The sequence below is a fragment of the Ciconia boyciana genome, chromosome 2 (assembly GCF_034638445.1).
Source record: "Ciconia boyciana chromosome 2, ASM3463844v1, whole genome shotgun sequence".
Taxonomy (NCBI): Eukaryota; Metazoa; Chordata; class Aves; order Ciconiiformes; family Ciconiidae; genus Ciconia; species Ciconia boyciana.
The window spans coordinates 151,010,336-151,032,773 of NC_132935.1; the positions used below are offsets into that span (position 1 = coordinate 151,010,336).

Consider the following 22,438-nt stretch of genomic DNA (forward strand, 5'->3'; position numbering starts at 1 on the left):
CAGCTTTAGGTCTCAGTGAGAGCACTCTGTCCTGTGAGGCCTCAAAGGCTCCATGGGCAATTGCTGCCTGCCCCCAGGAGCCGTTCGCACAGGGCTCCAGCCTGCCTGGCCCCTTTGCTGGTGGGGCCATGGTGTCGTGTGCGTGGCGGGAGCTCAGCTCTGTGCGCTCTCGCGCTTCTGATGGTGCAGTGGCTTCATTTCTGCAGAGCCAGGTCAACAGCAGAACGCAGAGGAGAGTGAGTCATTGGAACCATATCCCCAGTAATACAAGGATAATACATGTGGTTTTAAGGAAAATTCCTGTTCTTCTAGTAAAAGTGATACATTTATGCATGGAGTGCTTTTTAACAGAGACATTTTAGACATCAGAAATACAAAACCTAATAAACATTTTAATGCAGTAGTGATATGTTGATTAATTACTAGTGAGAGTCTGATATCAAAAAGCAAAGATTGATGCTTCAGCACCTTCAGGTGCCTGTTTGTAACAATGACTATCCGCCCTGGCTGAAGTTAGAAACACATAATGATGAAAAGCAAATGCTTGCGACTTTGCTACTATCCCCAGACTATGGTCTCTCTGTAAAATCCTAGGGTTTCTGCATTTAAAATTTTTATATGTTTACATAAGTTAAACACACAACTACATTTCAAGTTCCATCTCTGACCTGCCTGTAAATTAATCTATTAGTATGTATAAATGTTTATTTAATATGGTGTACAGCAGCCTCTACTGGTGCATGTCTGCAGAGGAAAGCAATGTGTCATGTAGATAATGGCATTACTTTTGTTCTTATTTTTTAAAAAACATTTTTCCTTTTTTAATAGTATAGCTATTTAAGGCAAATACAGATTTTTATAGGAAAAGTAATTAAAATTCTCAATATATCCTAGCAACGTAGAATGAAACAAGTGGAATTCAAGTAAAAAAAAAAATCATTGTATTCCTTTCAAGCAAAAGATTTACCCTATCAAATCTACACAAATATTATTTCCTCTGTCTACACGCTGCTTTTAGCTCTATTTATATATAAAGAATCCAGGCTTCACTTCCTGCAACAGATGCTTTGGAAACTTAGATCAAATCTGTTTCCAGACCACAACCTCACTATTATTCTGTCTCCCCTTCCAGATTACCATTTAAAAATCACCTTTAAATTTAACTACTGGAAGGTGTAGATTCTTCTTTTTCAGTCAGTGCTGTCTTCGCAGAGTTCTCATAACTGTAGCATATGGATGCTGAAGGCTGATTCCTAATTAGCAATGCCATCCATTACGCTGATTTTTACACTGTATCTCCTGAGTGTAATGTACATTTCTATTCTGAATATTCTTTTCATTTGGATGCAACAGAGAAAGATGCCGGTTTCTAATAATTATGAATCTGAACATGACGTGAACTCAAAAAGAGAATAAAGCATCAGGACTGAAAAGGACAATCCAGATTCTTACAGTAAAATGCCAGGCATGTGGAATCCATGACTGTAGCATAGTTTTGGTTTACTATAAATCACCCCAGGCAGCAATATTTAGAGTTACGGTGACAGATTTAGAGATATTTTGTTTATTTTTTTAAAGGAACATTTATGTTGCTTGCTGTTGCATGTTGAGTCACGTAAGCTAAGTAATGGTTGAATCCTCCACAAATGGGCTGAGTGCCTACCTCACTTTATTGAGGGACACTTGCAGAATTAAGCCACCAGTCATTAAATTTTGTACCATTCAGGTATGTCTGAAGAAAGCTGAAAAAACTGTTTGATGTTAATTTCAGGTCTCAGAAGGGTTAACCCCACCAGCCATTCTTCACCCATAGCTACATACTGACCTCCTAAAAGTCTATTTGAAAGAAAAAAAAAAAAAGAAAGTGGTCTTTCAGAAAAGATTTTGGGAGTTAGGTGACAACATGCCTGCTGGGATCATAAAGACCCTGTAGAAAACATGTCTTGACAGAGGTTCTGTGGCTCGGTTGTTCCTTCTCTAGTACAACTGATCACTATAATGCAACGACTGCACAGGCATGTCCAACAGTAGCTCAGCGAGATATGCAGTAGGAAAGCAGAACCACATTTTTTTGTGTTACAGTAAATTACAACTAGCAGTGGGAGTGTACTTCTAGATTTGCTGTTCACTGAAGCAGAAACAGTGATTTTATACTGCTGTTCTGATGGCAAGGCTAGCCAATATGTTGCATCCTATGTATTCATTCCTGAGCCATGCTGCTGACCTATCCATGCCTTTGACCAGGAAGGTTAACGAAGATAGCAAATCTAGGTCTCTTTTGTCATTGTCCAGATGGTTTACTTGAAATAGTATGGCCATGGTAGGCCATTTTCCTGCACTCTGCTGTAGATCTATTAAGTCTCTGCAAGCCACTACTGAACACATGTTAAAGGTAAGTCAGGAGATGTAGAAAGCTAGGAGCCACTTCCATGTCATCCTCCCCTGCTCTGAGACAGACCTGGCCTCCACATAGCTCCTTCATGATAAAACCAGAGGTGATGGATTTTTTTAAAATGTCAGCAATATAACAATAGAGAACTTTTCCAGTGCCAGATTCCTTTTCTTCGCAGTGGTGACCAGGACAACACCATTGTGGGAAGTACTGGCAGCCTAATTCAGAGACAGAGAGCCTTTTCTGATTGTATCTCACAACAATAACTGCTCCTTTGTGGTTACACACCTCTGGCCCTTGCTTCCACCACTGCCCACTTAAAACAGATGCATCACCATGGGTGACCACAACACCCGAAAGGCTTTGCATGCCTCTAGCGATACCACAGCATGCACGTAACTGCATGCATTCTGGGGGACACGCTCACGGTTTGTTTCTGCTGTCCTTGCTTTATCCTAGCACCGCCCCTGCAGAAAGCTCTGATTTAGCTGATACTATGCCGTGTAAAGTTATAGTATGCAACACATCCATTCTGACTCTTAGGAAATAAAATTTGTGCTTGTTTGGCCCTCACGGTTACTGAAGCAGAAGCCTTTGTGAGCAAGGCTTTTTTCTCATTAATGTAAATGAAAATTCTAGTGTCTAAATAATACATTTCATATTAAAATATTCTGCCTTTGCCTGATAGGGCTGCAAGGTATCATGCTTAGGATGCAGGCAATATTTCTGAAGGAAGACTTCAAGGATTTGTGGGCAGCCTGGGAACAGTAAGTTACCAGAAGACGACCGGTGACACGATATTGGATAATTTTGGTTTTAGCAGACTCATCACATTCATAACAACTAAAAGCACAGCAGAAGCATCTGTATCATTACTGCTTCAGATGATCTGTTATTTAGCCCCAAGGATATGCAGAACTTTATTCATGAACCTACATTTGCCGACAAGGTAAAATCTTGACAAACTATTACATCTAGCTGAACCTGAGGCTAGTATATATCACACTACAGGGCGCTAAAAATTACTGTGTGTGCAATTTGCATTCTGTAAATTAGACAACCAATTTAAAATGAAGCCAAAAGAAATTTCTACTTCAAAGTTGTCAAACTCCCTCCCCCTAAAAAAGGGCAAAACAAAACCTAAAAAACCCTTCCAACAGTAAATTATACATTTAGGCCTAGCAAAACACAACAGATATTTAATGCCCCCACCAATTACAGCTATAAATTAATTATCTGTCCCTTTGTTTCATGGTACTAATATCCAAATTATATTTGACGGATTACATTGAATGCTGCTACTGGCACACAAAAAGCTTTTTAAATGGGTTCGCTTCTACTATACCTGCGTTGCTTAGCTCTGCTAGTTTTTCCACATTTTGCCCAAGACATTTTTATGGTATTGGCCAGACTTAAGCTGCTCTTAATATCCAGAGAAAAACATTAGAATTACTGAAGTCTGCAATAAATTTCTGAACTGCTTTTGTTACTGAAAAAGCACACTTTCTTCATTTGATTTATTACAACAAAAATCAAATGAAGTCTCTAGGTATTCCTTAGATCAGACATATGCAATTTGTTATAAAAAGTCTACTTATCACACTTTTGCACTGCACTCTGTTGATGTAAGTGTAAAATCAACTCAACCATGTTATTACTTGTTGTATATAGCCCACAATCTCACAGTGATCACACTAGTAGGTGGCTGAATTTTAGTGCTGGAGAGTGACAAAACTGTTTATTAAAAACTAAATTTAATGTTCCCTTGGATATGAGCGATATAAAAACACAGCTACTCAACAGTTCATAACAGTCCCTGATAGAGAGTCATATTTCTCTGCTCTGCTGCTTTCAGAATGGAGGAAACTTTACTAATGAAGCATCAACCTACATGCTACTGCAAAAGAAACAATAAGCAATGAGACATTACTCATTGGTACTCCAATGGTTACCTTTGAAAAATTTAAGATCATCTACTTCCTCTTTTTCTAGGAGACTGAAGCAATGCATTTTGGTTAGCTAACAAATGCTGTTGGGAACTCATGACAGTGACAGATTATAGAAGAACAGAAAGATGACTAAGGATGACATCTTGAGTCTTCTGCAGCTATGCTTACATACGTTCTTGACCTACAGAAGTCCTCCCCTCATCCACTTTTTTCTCTACTTGTCTGTTTACTTATTCTAACACAGTAGATAGTTTTGTTTCTTTCCACTTATATATTCTATCTTGGCTGACCACAGGTATTTATTCTGTTCTTTTTTTCTCCTTTTTTCCAAACAGATATCTTGATTGATCTCTAAGAGCAGAACTCTGACCTAATTCTTTTGAGTACAGCTTGACTTCCAGGTGCAGACTAGTAACCATGGTAGCTATATTTTAATGTCACCTCCTTTTGTTTTAGCAAGGCTTTAAACACGATCTCCTAGAACATCCCTATATGCAAGCGGGGACATCCTGTCTAGATGGGTGGGCTACTAGATAGGTGAAGAACTGGACAGATGATCATGTTCAAAGGAAACTGGGCTGTACTTTACTGGGTGACTCATTACAAGCGGAGTTCCTTGGGCATCTACCCTGGGCATACTCTGTTTCATATCTGTATCAATAACCTGGAGGAGGACACAGAATGGGCCCTCATCAAGTTTGCAGATGCCAAAATGGGTGATGCAAGTGACTTGCTAAAGGGCAGGGCTTCCATTCAGAGGGACCTTGATATGCTACAGGTATGGGCTGGCAGAACTTTGTGAAATTTGATGAGGACACATACAAAGTCCTGCATCTGGGATAGACTAAGCCCCACAGCAGTACAGGCTGGGGAATGACTGGCTGGGGGGCAGCCTGGACGAAAAGGACCTGGGGGTCCAGGTGGGCAGTGAGCTAAGCATGAGTCCACAGTGCACGCTGGCAGCAATGAAGGCTAACAGAAGACTGGGATGTATCAGCAAGAGACTAGCCTGTAAATAGAGGCAAATGATTCTTCCCCTTTACTCAGCACTCGTTAGAACCTGTGAGGAATACCCTGTCCATGATGGGCCCTGCACTACAAGAAAGATGTTGATAAACTGAGCAAAGCCAGCAGAGGGCCTCCAAGATGGCGAGGAGCTGAAGCACACGACCTGTGAGGAGAGGCTGAGGGAACTGGGCTTGTCTAGTTTGGAGAAGAGATGTCTTCAGGGGGACCCACCAGCACCCTTCTGATACCCACTAAGATGGAGGCCACGTCTTTACCGAGGTGTGTGGTGGGAAGACAAGAGAAGACATGGTGGGAAGACAGGTTCCCAAAGTTGTCATCACCAACCTGCTCTGAATTCAGTGTTAATCCTGCTAGGTGGGAGGCTGGACCAGGTGACCTCCTGAGATCCCTTCCCATCTAAATGATTTTGTGGTAAGCATCGCGCTAATCAGCAGTCCTCTGTTTTACCATGTCAAAAATAAAGAAAACAACTTACCAACCAAAACTACAAGCCTGTATTTGTCATTAGGTTGTCGTTTGTATTTTGCAACTTCTTCATATGTTGGGATATCTGCTGTATCATACTGATCACTCTTCTTGCACTCATACATAGATTTATTTGTTTTTTTATCTTTTCTGCTAAGACGAAAGCTTCTTCTAAAACCAGCTGCAATAAGAACAGGATTTTTTTCAAAGTAAGAAAATAAGTATTCTCAAAATATTTGAAAACAGTTTCTTCCAAACATTCAGGGATTGGTGCACGGAATTAAAAAAAAATATTATAAGTTTAATAAGCAAGGTCATCAGAATGGTATTTTCCCACCGTTTAAAACTATATCAGGTGCCTATTTAAACTGCAAAATTAAGATTACCAATAAAATCATAACAGTTGCAACAAAAAGCTGTAACATATATAATTACAATAAGTTGCTAACGTAGATCATTTGAGTATCTTACACATTAGCATATATGTACAAATAAAACATTCATGCCATGTGGATTCTCATACCACACTTAATACACTTCTGTTAAATCACCATGGCACACAGACATCAAATATGACATGGCAGAAACACATCTGGTGGTTGAAAGGGTTAATGAGAATTAACTTCTTGAACAATATTTTTGTGCTTAGCTCCATGCTGATAGCATTAAAAAAGTGCACAAAACCTTTCCCAAAGATGTTTAAAGTAAAACCAAACACTGTTAGTTAAATTCCGAAACACTATGAAACATCTTAGACAATACAGTACCCATATAATGCATATGTTAGCATGAAATTAAAAGTTAATATTCCTATTAAATTTGCATTTACAGTTGCTTCAACAGTGCGACATCTACAGTGCCTATCTAGAAGACTGGAAATTTCATATAGCTTTTAAGTACTCTCAAAAGCAGATAATCATAGGCATTTTCAAGCAGAACAGCATAAAAAAACGTTCTACACTATATGCTAAAAACTAATTTACTCCTCTGTTAATGATTACCTTACCATTTTTCAAATAAATCCTTTACTTTGCATTACATTACATTTTATTGGTATCTCCATGGCACCACTTTTGTTCTAGAAGGAACTACAGGAAGAACTGCAAAGAAGGACTGCAAAGCTGATTTCATTATTTGGGGGTAATAAAGTAAAATACAAACTACACTTTAAATACTGGAAAAATCCCAAAACTTTTTTTTTTTCCCCAGAACATTTCATAGGACAGTAAACACATGTAAACTTTTGGTGACCCCAGATTTTTCAGCAATATGTTTTCATAAACTTGTAAAAGTACTTATGGTTAGGTGTTTGAGAAGTAATCATATTACAATTTTTTCTTCAAAGGTATCTGGCAAATTCAAGACTCAGTTCTGCAAATATTTAGAACCAGATCTGAAGTGAAATCCTACAAGGCTTAGTTACAGGCTTAGCATTTTGCACACACACAGTTCCACTTAGCATAAATCTTTGCAGAACCTGGATCACAGAGGATGTTAAGCAAGTTATTTTATTGATGTGAGCCCCTATACCTATGGGACTCTACAACACATGCATACACACAAAAAGGAAGAAAAATTTCTTTGAGAATACAGTGATGTCGACCCATTCATATTCAAAATATGAATAAGTAAAATGGAAATCAATGAAAAAGGAGAAGAGCTAGCATACACAGAAAAGGATGATGACATTTTTAAGAGCTACAGTATTGTCTAGACTGAGAAGGACATGGGCTGAGATAGAAAAGGGACCCAAATATGAGATACGAAAACATAATGAAGTAAACTGAGTTATGTTATTTTATTAGTTAAAAAAGAACACTAACACTGAAGTGACTGCAGTCAGGAAAGCCCTGTTGGAGTGCTGATAGCTGTGAGCGTACACACCCAAGAGAGGACCCGGGGGATCTGGTCTGCCCTAGGCTGAAGTCCGTCATGACACAAGGATGTTTTCTTGCTACATAACTATATATAACTGCCTGTACAGTTAGGTGAAGAAAGCTTAAAAGTAACATTAGCAATACAGACACATGAATTCAGTTACAAGTTTCCTGAGCCCTCATCTAAAAGGCTCCAGATTAAAAAAAAAAATCAGTTGCCCTAAAAGCAAGCTGAAGATTGTTCTCAATTTTTTCTGTATAACCATTTTATGGGAAAAAAAAAGAAAAAAAGAAAAAGAAAGAATAATTCTTCACCATTCACTACTAAACAGTTTACAGAATAAAGAACTTTGTCACAAAACCCAGAATCCACGTATCTGGAAAAGGTAAAAAGTAAGGGTAGAGATCAAATGAAGCTAAACCAATTGTCTCCATTCCAGTTTGGTGTTGACCTTTCAAATACCAAGAGCTCTGTGCCTCTGTGTAGCTGTCTCAGAGCACCATTACCAACAGCTTCTTAACCTCGGCTTACATGTTGAACTGCGGAATCTTCAGGAAAAATATCCTTTCTGCAAAATCTTCATATCAATCCAACCTCTGCTGTTAGGTTTTAGTAAGTCCATTCGTAACTTGTTCCCCTTTCCTCCATCCACTTTATTCAGATTTCATTACCAAACTACCAGGTGGTGGGTTATTTAAGAATTTTCATTCCTTCTTCTTTTAAAAGAGGAAAAAAAAACAGTTTGGGGGGTTTGGGGGTTTTTTTGGTATCAAAAAGGAGAAAATCTTTCAGTGCTGTCTTCAGGCTGATTCATCCCTTGTCACTTTTACAGGCTGCATATAAAGCATCACAAAGACTCAGGTGATACAGTTCCACTGCTAACATGGGCTTCCTTGATTAAAACATTTGATATTTCTGTGACTGAAACTCACTGAGTAAAATGAAAATAGTAAATGTTGTCCTGAACCTGAAGGTTCAACAACAAGTTCAACTAGGACTTAGACATTACAGAAAAGCTATTATATTAATTAAAAAGAACAAACAAACACGTGAGCCAGAGATAACGAAGCAGATTTCCAGTATGACTGATTTCTCTGCAGTGTGCTGGTGAAGACGCTCCGTAAAATTACTGAATATTAAAAACCTGTGATACACTGATTGCTTTGCCACTTTAAGACTATTGTCAATCTGAAAGTTGTTTTAACTGTTTGTCAAAGCACATCTGAATAGGCCTATGGAGAAACCCAAGAAAGGTTGCTTTAAGCAGCTTTCAAAACCAAGAAAAACGTACTGTACAGAGAGAAAAGATAAGACTGTTTCAAATATATCCAACGTTTTTACGATACTGCTACTGCATTCCTGGAAACATGATTCTCTGTCTCTCACATCTGCCATTATATATCCTCACATATGTGGCTTAACTTTACTATGACCTTAAGAAGCTATTTTATAAAGAACAGTTAATAAATATTTTCTATTGAACTCTGCATTTCTAATTGCATTATATGTTGGGCAGCTATGACTGTGCAAAAAGATTAAGCTGAACTACTACAACATCATACTTGCAAGGAATAAAAAAATTTATGAACAAGCAAAAAATATTCTGCTAATGTTTTCATATTTTACAGTTTAGGAAAGATGAAAAAAACTTCAGATATTTAAATTAACAATAGAGCATTATTAAAAATATAGTGAAAATAGCTATGGAAAACCAAAACCAATACTGATATGCAATAGAAAAAATAAAGTTTCTATAAAATTATTAAGCTTAAAAGTGAATTCCTATAAAGAACAAAGGGAAAAAGAATTGTTTGCCCAGAATATTTGATAATATAAACCTCAATGAATATGAAAGAAGCTGCAGGCTATACTGTCTGTGGAATATGGGTATCAGCAGAGATTAACCTTAGTTGCCAAGTATGCAGACTATAAAATAAAAGGGGAAAATTCTGTCACTAAAGCAACATAAAATTCTGAACATTCATAAGCTTGCACCAGCTCACTGGTTTCAGCTACATGACCAGAAGCCTATTGAACATGCAAACCCATAAACTACTGCTGGAATGTAACAGCTTGGTGAAATAAGAACAGCCGCTGGGAAGAAAATACGAAGAACAAATGTTGTCAAACTAGAAATGTCTCCAAACCTTGTAACACTTCTCAACATGAAACAAAAATCATAAGCTGCTACTAATAAACTTAATTAAGGCCCAACAACCATTCAAGAGAACCTACTTACATCTCTAAGAAAAAGAATGAAGAAAACCCTAAAAAAAAAAAAGTGTGGTTTTTCTTTTACCTAAAAGTGTGGTTATTCTTTTACCACTAGCAATATACATTTGGTCATCTCAGAACAACATCTTTACATTTACATAGAGAAATCCACTTGGACATCACACAGAAATCCAAACTGAAAACAGGCAATGCATGAACCTGTCTCCCCTAAAATATTGTAAAAGGACGCTGATGGAAAAAGCTATGCTTATTTAGATTTAGTAATATAATTCTAAAGAAGTGAACACAGGATTGTGATTATGTTGGGTGAATTTAAATCCAAATATATTCATGAAAGTAGAAAGTTAATTTCTCATTCAGAGAAACTACACTAACAGGAAATATTCTCATTTAAATTCACCTATACTTCATATATTCACCAGTAAGGCTCCAGAAAGCTATAAAGCACTTAGACATGCTTTTGTTAATTTTCATTCACTAAAACAAGTGTTTAAGTATGTGTTTAAGTTATGTATATTCTTTACTGAATTTAGTCTAATCTTACATAATTTAGAGTGAACAAATGCTGTTTAATTGTAAATGCATTTACAAGTACTTTTTGTATTCATATTACTGACAAAAGTAAGTTTGGTCCTATGGTCGTTATCTAGATTTGTATGAATACAATATTTTTATTTGATATTTCTGGATTCCCGCCCCCTCCCCCCCCCCAGTTGACATTTTTTATACTGGCTCGTATACCAAGTATTTCTATTGTTACACAGGAACTGCACAAACACAGAGCAGACTTCTTACTCTGCTTGCTTCTGGACTGATTCCCAGCTTGCACATTTAGACAGGGTTAATAAAAATTTAGATTATGTCTGGATTTTTAAGACAAAATTGAGAATAGTAAACAGATGATATCCATCTATATTTACTGTATGTTCATAAAGGTTCAAGTAATGTAACTAGAATTTAAGCTTGGCAAAGGCAAACTCCTAACAATCTCTCCAGCAATTCCTCAGGAAATTACTGAGGACAATACTATACTGCGACTTAAATATTAGAATTTGGTAAAAAATCATGAAATTTATCTGAGTCACTTCAGAGGGGAGTGTTCAAATTAATAGCAGCATAACCTTGGACGTAAAAGATCTGACCCCAGATGGTACAGACATTCTGCTTTCTGAAACCTGCCTCTTCTGTTGGGCTTCATGACCACCTCATGTGTGTCTAAAGTACACATCATTTCAGAGAGGGTCAGATGTTCACAGAATATCCGGGTTCACAGATTGAAATGCCAACAAATACAGAGCCCTAAACCCATAACGAGCCATAAAATCAATTGAAAATTCATGAATTGATATTAGAATTGTTGTACTTCACTTGATGTGATTACATACTATCAAAAGCAGCAAGAAACATGACTTAGTCATTTTGGTTTTAGGAAGTAACCGGTGTATCCATACTTTGAAAACTGTTTCTAGAATTTAGACACACAAACGATTTACAGTACTTCAACTTACCTCATACTAACTGCTCATATGTGTGAATTCAACCTGCTGTAAATGCAAGGTAATACAGGTCAACTCCTTCATCAACAGTTAAGCTAATTCAGACTCCCTTGCTCTTGTAACAGGTTACAACATAAAGACAGGCATTCAACTGCGCGTCACTAAAACACCCTGAACTTGTTGGTGTGACCCAAGCCCTTCAGTGACAATGTTTTAGGTTTTGTTTTCAGTGTGGTATGTTTAATCAAGACTTTGTGTTATAATAATGAAGAGCCTTCCCTAGAAATTCTGAGTTACTTAGTAATCAGAGAGTGTCATAAATGTCTATCGTCTTTCAAGAACACGCACATTCAGAAAAATTGAGATGCTAAGGATTCACTCAAAAAAAATGTACTGCAAAACACAGGTGGACATTCAGAATAAGCTGTTTTCAAAAATCAGACATATTTGTTTTCCCACTCTCCAAAAAAACAACAGGCAGGAAAAAAAAGAGTATCTTTGAAGGCCTTCACTACCCTTGGGATTGAAGGAATATATACTCAGACCAGTGGAAAAGAAAGAGGCCCCTCCTAAGCAGGAAGGTGGACTGCAGCAGTTAGATACAGTATTGGCTCCCATGTACGTAACAGAGGGTTTATAAAATGTCTTTGCCTAGGACTCCTTTACCTTATAGACCATTCGAGTTTTATATCTTGCACAGCACATAGGTAGAAGTTTTGCATCCTCCCTGCAGCTGGTCAGCAAGTTTTGTTCAAATTATTACAGTTAGGCAGTGGCATTTGTCTAGCCCAGAAAGTTATTCCACAGCAGTTTGTTCCTTGAGAAAATACAACTGAAAAATAATTTAGGAGAAAAGCAACCCTAAATGTGTCTGAATAGGACTGGGCTCCTAATGTTTTGTGAAACAAGGAGACACTGGAGTGCATGAGACAGTCTGAATTATAAATCACTGTGTCCTGTTACCATGTGCAAAAGAACGGTAACATCAGCTTTCAAAAGCCTACCTGCTTGATCTTAAGAGAGGATAATTTTTAATGAACGATTCTTAAAGAAGAGCTCCAAGGAACCTCTAATTTCTAGACCAAATAGCTAGCTATTCACAACCAGTGAATATACTTGTGTCCTTACCCCAAAATTGGTCCTAACCTTAGACAAGTCTTTTTTTCTCCCTGTTGTTCTGTCTTCTGGCTCTCCTCTCTTGGCACTTCACTTCCAACAGCACAGACCCAGCATGAGAAGGCTGAAGGTACCATCTCTGGACCGATGGCTGCACTCCACCGCATGGAAGCTCTCAAGAGATAAACCATTGCCTGCACTGTACAGTAGTTCTCCAATAATTTTTGTAAAGTTTTGCCTAAGTAAGCTACATTCTATCTTGATTTTTTTGTTCTTTGCGTCTGGGACAACAGTAGCTTCTTCCACAAGACATCTCCTTCCCAGATGATGGAGCCTTTTAGGTAACTGTAGACCAAAATGTTTCAGTGAAAGGGCTACAGCACCAAGAAAAGGTGGTTTCTGTATTGCCACCTTCATTCTCAAATAAAGCATCAGCCCACTAAGATCTGACTGCAAAACCATAATAGTTTGATCTTGAGAATTCATGCAATCCGTATTTGCAGACAGAAAGAAAAGATAGGGGGGGGAAGGTGTTTTCTGTTTCAAAGAGAAGATTTGATAAGGAAAATGCAGTTCATCTGGAATCACATCCAAAGTATAATTTTCCAAGCATACTTCAATCTCTCAATACAATTACAATTCAACATTGATTTAGTTGATTAACTAATAAAGGTAAGAAGTTTATTTTCAGCATGATCAGATGACCATTAGTTCCACAAATACATGATGAAATTATACCACACTAAGGTTTTGGAAAGAGGTCAAAGTTCTTTCAATTATATAGTTTGTGTGTTCCTGATGTAGTTTATATACTACATTTAAAAACAATATAGTGCAATATGAAAACCATCTCTAATTTACGGTACTGGTCTAGGGTGTTTCAGTGAGCCCAGTGGCTTGGATGTACTAAAGCACTTTGACAAGTTTCTTCCCATTCCTCTTGTAGTAGGAGGATGAAAGCCTTGGGAAAAGGGCTGGTTGCCACAAAATCCGCTCCAGCCAGCCTTCAGCTGGCAGGAATTCTGGACAGTTTCAACTAAAATATTTTTACATAGCTTTTAAAATGGCACAAATTAAAAAGTTGAAACATATCATGGAACATTCACCTTTTTTAAATGTTACTTTTGTTTGAAATTTGGAATCTTGAAGCTGAAGCCAAAGGACTCCTTCCCCTCCTCTTCCCCCCTCCCTGCAATGATACATTGAGCTCAGACTAGCTTTAAAGCTAAATTTAAGCTATTGAGTTATTATGACTTATTTTATTTTGTAATGTGGAAAAAGAACCGGTGCCTGCAAATTTGTTCTGCACTTTCACTGAATCCTCCCAAAATTGTTAGATAGACATGTACAAAGAAAGAAAGTGTAAGCAAAACTTAGATAAAACCTTGAAAGTGTGTCTTTAAAGACTTACTCAAACTTTTCATGATACAGTAACCTTTTTGTTTCATTAAACACATTACTCGCTTAACGTACTTTATAAGTCAATATTTTCCCCAAATTTATATATATATTTTTATTTTGGCTTAAAAAAATCAAACCAGTATTTTAGTAGCTTATGTTTAACCAGATAAAGGCATACACTATATAAACCCTTTATGTCAAATCCAATGAGCCATTTTTAAAACCTTAATATTCATGCTTTTCTCATGCAGAGTAAGGACATTTATACGCAGATTACCCCCAAAAGCAAAGTGGACACAGTAGTTCCAGGGAAAAGAAGCTGAAAGAAAGGAAGAAATTGTCTTTTGTAACCAATTGCTCACCTAGATAGGATCCACTGTTGTGACCAGCACATTCAGCATCTTCTGGACGAAGGGTAAAAGCATACAGAATAAGAGCCAAGAAATAAAGCAGAATAGTTAGAAGCCCAGCAAAAAATACAGAAGAAATTACTTAAAAAATGACAACTGTACAAAGCATAGCATTAAAAAGCCTTCAGTAAGCCATTTTCTTAAAAACATAAAACAACATTTATTGTTTTATATTTTAGCTGGAGATATTCTGGAATTTTGCAGCATGCACACTGATCTTTTTACCTTTTCAAGCAAAAATTGTGATGACAGCAAACATTCTAAAAAGAATTCTAACACTATATTATTCACACTTTATCAGTTAATAGAAAATATGATGCCACTTAAAAGAAAGCAAAATGTATTTGATGTAAATCAAGCTTTTTTTGTAAATTATACATTATCAGACTTTAGCTTTAAGTTTTGGCTCACTGGATTAGACAGAAAGGTTTTTGATCAAAAACACATCCTTTCATTTGATATAAAATAGCTATAATGTATATTTTTACATGCCAGAGGCCCTTTGATCAAAAATATGAGCTACAATTTCTAATGCCTTTATAAACAAAGGCCTCTTAAGTAAAAAAAAAAAAAAACAACAAAGAAACCCCAAGAGATCAGCTGCTATTACTTTAACATATGCTGCAAGCATAACAGTAACCGGCTACACTCAGAGGGAAAACAGTAAAGATGATACTACATGGATGAACTTTCTACTATCTCAGAGAAATACTTCATCAGTATTAATTAGAAATGCAAGACCTCTCATGGCCATGTAATTAAGTTGGAACAATCTCCTTCCAACGCAGCCCACCCAAGTTTTTGCTAATATTATTTTATGACACTACTTTTCTATACATATCTTCCAAAAGTTCAAGAGAGAGAGAGAGAAAGCACTTTAAAACAATAGTCCAAATTACTGATCTTTACATGAAGCAACTAGGAATATTTTGGTACTTTTATCTACTTTAAAAAAAATGATTCGATATATTTGGTGGCAATATAAAAGCATTATATGTATAACATCTCTTAGAAACGTTGGACTATATTCAATTTAATTCTAAACACATGTTCTCTAAATAAAATTATTGGGCTATGCAGGGAAACTTTTGTACATGTACCTTCAATTTCCTCTGAGAAGCACAAAGGAAAAATAGGAAAGGAAATCATTAAATGGAGTGAAAACATAACTTAAGAAAGAAAAGTTAAATCGAAGAAGAAAAATGCACCTACCACACTCAACCGCTTCCTCATCTTAGAACAGCCAGAAAAACAAAGTATTATTGTTTAATACTTCATAAATAGGAAAAAAATTTAGCTATGTAAGCTACTCTAAAATCCTCTTGATAGTACCTATTATATTGAGGCATATACCAACATATCGGCACTGAGTTTACCTTACGTGTTTAACTACACTCAGTTAGAAAAAGACCTAAAAAGACATTGAGATATTATGTGCACTTTAAATTTCCTGTATGAGATTATTCCTCATTTTCACTATTCATTTGGTAGCAATAACCCTACCCAGTTGTCATGGAAGATCTCTTTGATATTAAATGCGAAGTTTTTTAATTCCATTTAATCAGTCTTAACCTAGAATTTCTAAGAATCACTACCATGAACATGATCTCAGTATTTTTCTGCACTTACAGTAACAGCTGCTACTGCCCTTGGAGCTGGGTTTTGGAGAGGTTTTTTGTATTTTTTTTTTTTAACGTCTACAGTTGTAGCTGAAAAAATGCTGAAAGAATTTATATACTCTGTCATTTTTTTCTCTGACGCTATCCTAATATAATAGATCTAGTTAAGACTTTCTGCTTACCTATACTCAGTCAATAATTTTTTCCTCCTTGATAGTGGAAAACACACATTTTTACAATCATCTTTGGGCTTGCACAGAAAAGCAACATACATATAATGAATTTTTGTTCACAAAGATATTATAAACTAAGGTCTAGATTTATATAGAGATTTTAAAATCTACATCTCATTCAAATTTCCTTTGGAGTCTGGATAAATAGGCCTAAAATATAAATATTTCAAAGTGTTTCCATGAAGCATGACTTCCCCCAGAATGTGAAGAAATTTTTCAAGAGATGTTTTAAAATCTTTCACGTGTAACTGATGAACCCAAACAAAGGCAAGGTCAAAACTCTCCTGCCTATATGATTACATATAAGAGCTTTTCCTATTTCATGTCATGAAATGGATACAAGAGTCTTTTGTGCCAGGGGAAGAATACTGTTTTGCAGAATCATTTCTTCAGACCTTTTTTCCTAAGGACTTTTAATGTTTTAATGTTTTAATGTTTTAATGTTTAATGTTTTAATGTTTTAAAACATTAATTTGGAAGACTTCTCTGAATCCTATTTAAAGTTTATTTCTACACTCGAGGTGACCATACGGTTTTAGTAGGCTGGAAAGTCCTCTAAGGTGAGCACTGCTTGGCTGACCACATCTGGTGCCTTAAAAGAGTGCCGACAGTTTTGTGAGTTGAGAGTGAAAGCATTGGATCCTTTTTCGTCTCCTGACCTTAAAAGCTCCCAATTCTTGAAGTGACAAACGCCCTGAAGCTGGACCTAGGACGGCAGGCTGGCTTCCAGGTACTATTTTTTTCTCCTTCTCTGTGCTGAGAGACCTCTTACACTTCTTGATATGTATGACAATTTTTTCTATATTTCCATTTCCATGACTTTCAATAGGTTGTGAAAGTACCTCCTGAAAAAAAGTCACTAATGCTCCAAACCAGTTCACATCAATACCTCTAAAAAATCTCCCAAATTCAGCAAAGTTATTTGACTTAACTAGTGACTGTGCATTTTAAAGTATTCTGTCTGGTATTTTATCATTGGAAACAGACAAGTCCTCATCTATGAGCATGAAAGACTGGATGAGGAGAAGAAGAGGTCTGTATGTACACACAGGTATACACTCAACCCTGACCACTGCAGACCTTTGGAGGAGACCTACAAGTATGGGAGATGGTGGAGCTACAGCAGCAGGGCTGAGAACAGCTGAAGGGAAGCCCGCTTCTGGGCTGCCCCTGCTAGGAAAGGGAACAGTCTTATTCATCCATGTTATAAATCAAAGACATTAGGATTCCCAGGTGAGCCAGCAGATGCCAGAGAGCACAAGCCAAAATGTCTACAAGCTGAGGTTTAATGCTGAGATAAAGTGAAGGAGTTTTGAATTTTTTGTGTTTTGCTAAAAACCTTCCTTCTTAATACTGCTCTTGGCTTTCTTCGGGCTACTCCTTAGGTTGAACATAACAGTGTATAATGAAAAGATGTGGGAAATCAGTGGGTCTTCATAGCTTCATGCAGCTATGAACAGTCATCAACATGTAGGTCCCAATTTGAACTTTACCAGAAATTTTACCAGGACTATTGCCTGTCCCTAGTAAAGCCGGAGGTTATTTGCCAGGAAACTTTGTATTGTGATTCACCGCTAACTAATACAGCTCTGTGTGTCTGAAGCAGTTGTACGCATGCAGCAGATAGGTGCAGATACGTGCCTGAAGTTTCAAAGTTCAGAGACATGGAAAATTGGGGTAGATCTTCTCAGGCCAATATAGTTTTACTACATTAAAGCAGGGTGAAAAAGGAAATAGAAGTATTTATCTGAAAGGAACAAATAAGAGACTAAAAGAGGACAGAGAGTAAAGAGCAGGAAATGTGATGGGAAGCAGGAAAATAAAAGAAGTGATAAAATGAAAAAAAAACCCATAAGGTAACATGGAGCAAATAAAACACTGAGAAAAGAAGAAATACAATTAAGTAAACGTAGTGTGATAAGAAGGGAGACAAAGTTACAAAGAAAATAGTCATGGAACAGCCTCATGAAACAACAACAAAGCAGTACCAAGACATAAATGGGAAAAAGAAATAGGAAACACAAGCGCAATGGAAGCTTAGGAAGTAGGTGGTTTTATTCATTTTAGAGATATTTCAGTGTAGCCAATATGCTAAACTATAACAACGCAAAACAGTATCACATACACTGTATTTTTGTATGTATTTTAACTGAAATATATTTAGATTTGATTTTGGGGGCCTCACCTAAATTATGTTACTTATGAAGCTCAAAAGCAGTGCCACTCCAGGAACTTCCTCAACTCTTGGCAACAGTCCAGCACCAGATTAAAATTTTTAACTTTTGCTGACTTTATTTCAACAATATTTCCATCAAAGAATCTTATCTAAATGTTTCTCAGTCTAAAATTAGAGCCAACAGCTCTGTTCTAGTTTCCTATCACAAGCAAGTTACATTATCCCTTAAATTCTATTTCACTTCACTAAGCAAGAAATTGTGATGTACAACGATCTGCATTACAGTGAATATATTAAACACTCCTGATTTTTTAGTGATGAACAGCCCCACATAGCAATTGACATTTATACTGTTTTGCAGATTTTTTTACCCTATGGGGTTTTGTAGATTGAGTGATACATATACGTTCATGCTCTAGAAAATTTAAGGTGATCTAATTTAATCCTCTCTTAACATCATCAGATAACAGTATCTCTACCAAGATAATTTGGAAAATGAAGAAGGACAGTCTTGCGGTGAAGGACAGCGCAAGAGTTTGAGATCCGTTTCCACTTTTGTCTCATGTGACCTTGACTCAAATGTCATCCAGCTTCAGGTTTCCTCAATTTCTCTGTGGTAGCAGGAAGTTAATATTTGTAAGGACAGGAGACTTCTGAACAAAGATGCTAATGAGCTAATTTAACTCTATAGGTCTGGTTTATTTTTTGTTTTTACTCCTAACTACCTGCAGGTGGGCAATGAAGTTTCAAATATGAACACAGAAAAATACTGAGAAGAAAGGCAGAGTTAAGATTGTGCAGCAATTATAACAAGCAAAAGAGTCCTACTATACATTTATCCTAAATGTTTGGTCTTCAAATACAAGTGGTACAAAGCACTCATTCTTTTAGCCTGTTTAAATTCTTTTGTTGGCAGAACACAATCTTCAATTCACAAGACACTCATCTGTGGATAAACTGGGTTCCATCTTGTTTGAATGAACACCGTTTGGCTGCAGTTAAATATTTCCTCTTGCTCATACAATGCCAATCACATATGGTAAATCAAAATTTAAAGTATAATGGGTTTTAAGCCCTAGAAAAACTATATGATGATGGCTTTGCCACAGTAAGTATTTACATTTAGCAGTAAATGTACAGAACAAATGTATTTTCAAGGAAAAGACATCTCTGAACAGTTCTGTCATATGCTATGTACATACACATATTTATATATAACTATACACACAGGGTATAGATATACACATACACATACACACACGCTCCACAAGTTAACAGAAGTTACAGGCTACACTAGTATAAAATATAAAGTTACCAGTAATTTTCATACCAGAGACAACACATATATAGCGTTAAGAATAAACACAGTAACCGCTGTGAAAGCAAAATTATGCCGAAGGAATATAATGTCTTGGCCGATTATTGTAGTTTATAATAACTGTAGAACAGTAAGTTATTTGGTTGTTATTTAAAGAAATTTACTTTTTTTTTTCTCAAAAAAACCAGGTGAACACTGTTTTATCTACAAATTAAAGTAAGCTACAAATGGAAGAATGACCATGTTCGTTGGCAGTGTCTATTACAGTTATAGCATGAGTAGTCCTTGTATTCAAGTGAACAGACAGGGAACTATTAAACAAATGAATTCTTCCCCGTACTGAGTCTCATGTCCGTCCTAATTAGCTGGGATGCAGTGACAGGAGAACTCACAGAGCAAACTCTGGCTACAAAGTTGTGCTAAAGCTAAGATGACCTCCTAAAGCCAGGAATGCTGTGACGAATAGCAGGTAAGCAGGTTTCTGCAGAGCTGGCATCAGCCATGGCTCACAAGCTCAGACACACCAAGGCTGATTGCATGGAGCCAGGCACGTGTACTGTACCTCCCTCCGCATCCCACAGACCTCCCTCACACCCCGCATCAGGTACGCTGCATGTTCACCATCCCAGCACGCGGAGGGTTAGTCCTGCTCACAGGATCTCATGCATCTCTATTCCTTTACTTTCATTCCATTTTCCTGTTTTCTTTTCTATGCTGCTTTTTCTTACCATTTTTCCCCCAGTATAATTTTCCCATAGTATTAATGCACAAGCAATACTGCTTTTTGCTGAAAAGTCATTGCTGTTAAGTATTGAGAAAAATGCTGAAAACACTTGAGAGGTTTGGTATCCTTCCATCATTTCTGCACTAACTCAGAGCCTGGGAAGTAACATGATCAATCTTGTCAGCAGGTCAGCACATCTGACTGCCACTTATCTCATGCTTCTAAAACTCATAAAATATTAATGTTGAACTTACTGATATTTTCTACCAATAATAAAAACAACAAAACAGGTCAGAGTTTATATTAGTAATTTTTGCATTCACCATTTCAAAATCTTTAACAAAACAAGTATGTTAGTGTTTGATTTACATGGAATCAAGAAACAAAACTATAGTGCAAATACTGACTATAGTAATGCTCTTGCAAAATACTGTTAATTGCACTAATTTAATAATTTCAAAGCCCATCCTCTGGGGGGTTTTGCCTAACGGGGTTTATGGGCAGTTTTTGTCCATCCGCTCTTCCATTGCTCTTGTTGTAGTACTTTCTCCTTTACTTCATCCTCAATACGAACTTTCACTTCCCTGTTTTTCCCTTTATTTCTTTATTACTACTTTTTCTGGGTCTTCCTCTCAATGCAAAATCATCTCTTGTCAGCGTAGGGTCTATCTATGTTATCAATTTCCTGACACCTGATGCCCAGATACCATCAAACTATGCACCCTCTCCATTTTCAAATGAAGAAGTGTGATTTCACTTACCTTTTTCAATATGGAATGTACATTGCTTTGTCCCCTCCTCCAGTGTACACGTGTTAAATGTTTTTCACTTTGACTGGTGCAATGTGAGAAAGATTCTCTTATCTCTTTCAAGAAAATAGCTAAATTCTGGGAGAGCTGCATGTATGTATCTTCTACAAAGCTAAAGTATTTACTTTTACTTATTTTCACTTTACATATAGACACAATGAAACAAGTTGACTTGGCTATTAAAGTGGAACTCAGAATTGGCATTTTCATTATAAACTGATCCTTTTAATAGTTTAGAATTAGGTTGGGTTTCTGTTGTTTTCAGTGCAAATAATTCTTTCTGAAAAAGTTCCTTGGAAAATATCCTCTACTCCCTTTCCTTGACATGTGTATACGTACAAGCATGGTCAGCATCACCAAAAAAGCCCACTTCTATTGCTTCCAAATTTATGACGCACAAATATGTGTACAGATGAACAACTTTACACAACATGCATTGCTATGCTGAAAAGTATAAAAAAAATCAAAATTGGAAATAGAAAGAAGGCTTCCCAAAAGTAATTCAATCTAGTTCCTCACAGGTTTTGAAACATACTTAATTATCAAGCAAATCCTAGTGGATGTTAATGTTACTGTGAATACAGTTATTAACTATGTTTTAGAGAGCTCTTTTTCTAGACAAATACAACAGTCCTTCCCAGTTCCAGAACTGGCTTGAGAAGAGAGGAAAAAAAGTTGTAGCATACTTCTCATATGTTATATGATTTTGACTAATTTTTAGATTAATTTTCAAGCAGAAGGACACTACTACCCTGGAAGCCCACCTAAGAAACCAGAGCTGACTCACATTTTCTTGGTATGCAAGAAAATAGAATATTTCTCCTTGATTCTCCCTATTAAAACAAAGGCATGTACCCAGGTTTCTTCCTTGTTACAAAACATGGGTTCTGTGGAATGAGTTGACTGAACAGAGCAGGCTGACATCCAGTGCTACTTACCATGACTCAAGAAAGCTTCCTAGTGCAACTCCCAGTCCTGTCAGAAACGGGACTTTTATTAGCAACTCTGTTGAAGTCAACAGGTTTTTGTCTTTGGGAAGCTGGAAGAGTATTAGCTGGCAAATTGCCCTTTCCCTCCAAACTGCTAAGGAAATTCAGGTCATACGACTGGACGGGATCAACTGCAATAGCAAGCAACCTCTCAATATACAGCTAGTTCAGGAAGATTTACAGAACATCAGTTTCCCCA

The 22,438-nt window shown here is 36.8% G+C and overlaps 1 protein-coding gene across 10 annotated transcripts in view; it reads right to left on the reverse strand.

The window, feature by feature from the left end:
* Nucleotides 1-22,438, reverse strand: part of MPP7 (MAGUK p55 scaffold protein 7) — a 161,435-nt gene that overhangs the window by 10,455 nt on the left and 128,542 nt on the right. For 8 of the 10 annotated variants that reach the window (XR_012041229.1, XM_072854519.1, XM_072854522.1 and 5 more), the window contains 2 exons: nt 14,324-14,362; nt 5,846-6,016 (listed from right to left, as the gene is read on the reverse strand). Coding sequence is in view for 9 of the 10 variants with exons in the window: in XM_072854519.1 (XP_072710620.1) it covers nt 5,846-6,016; nt 14,324-14,362 (210 nt within the window). In the remaining variant the exon portion in view is untranslated. The remainder of the gene's footprint in view (nt 1-5,845; nt 6,017-14,323; nt 14,363-22,438) is intronic. The other 2 variants (XM_072854521.1, XM_072854525.1) reach the window with 1 other exon arrangement.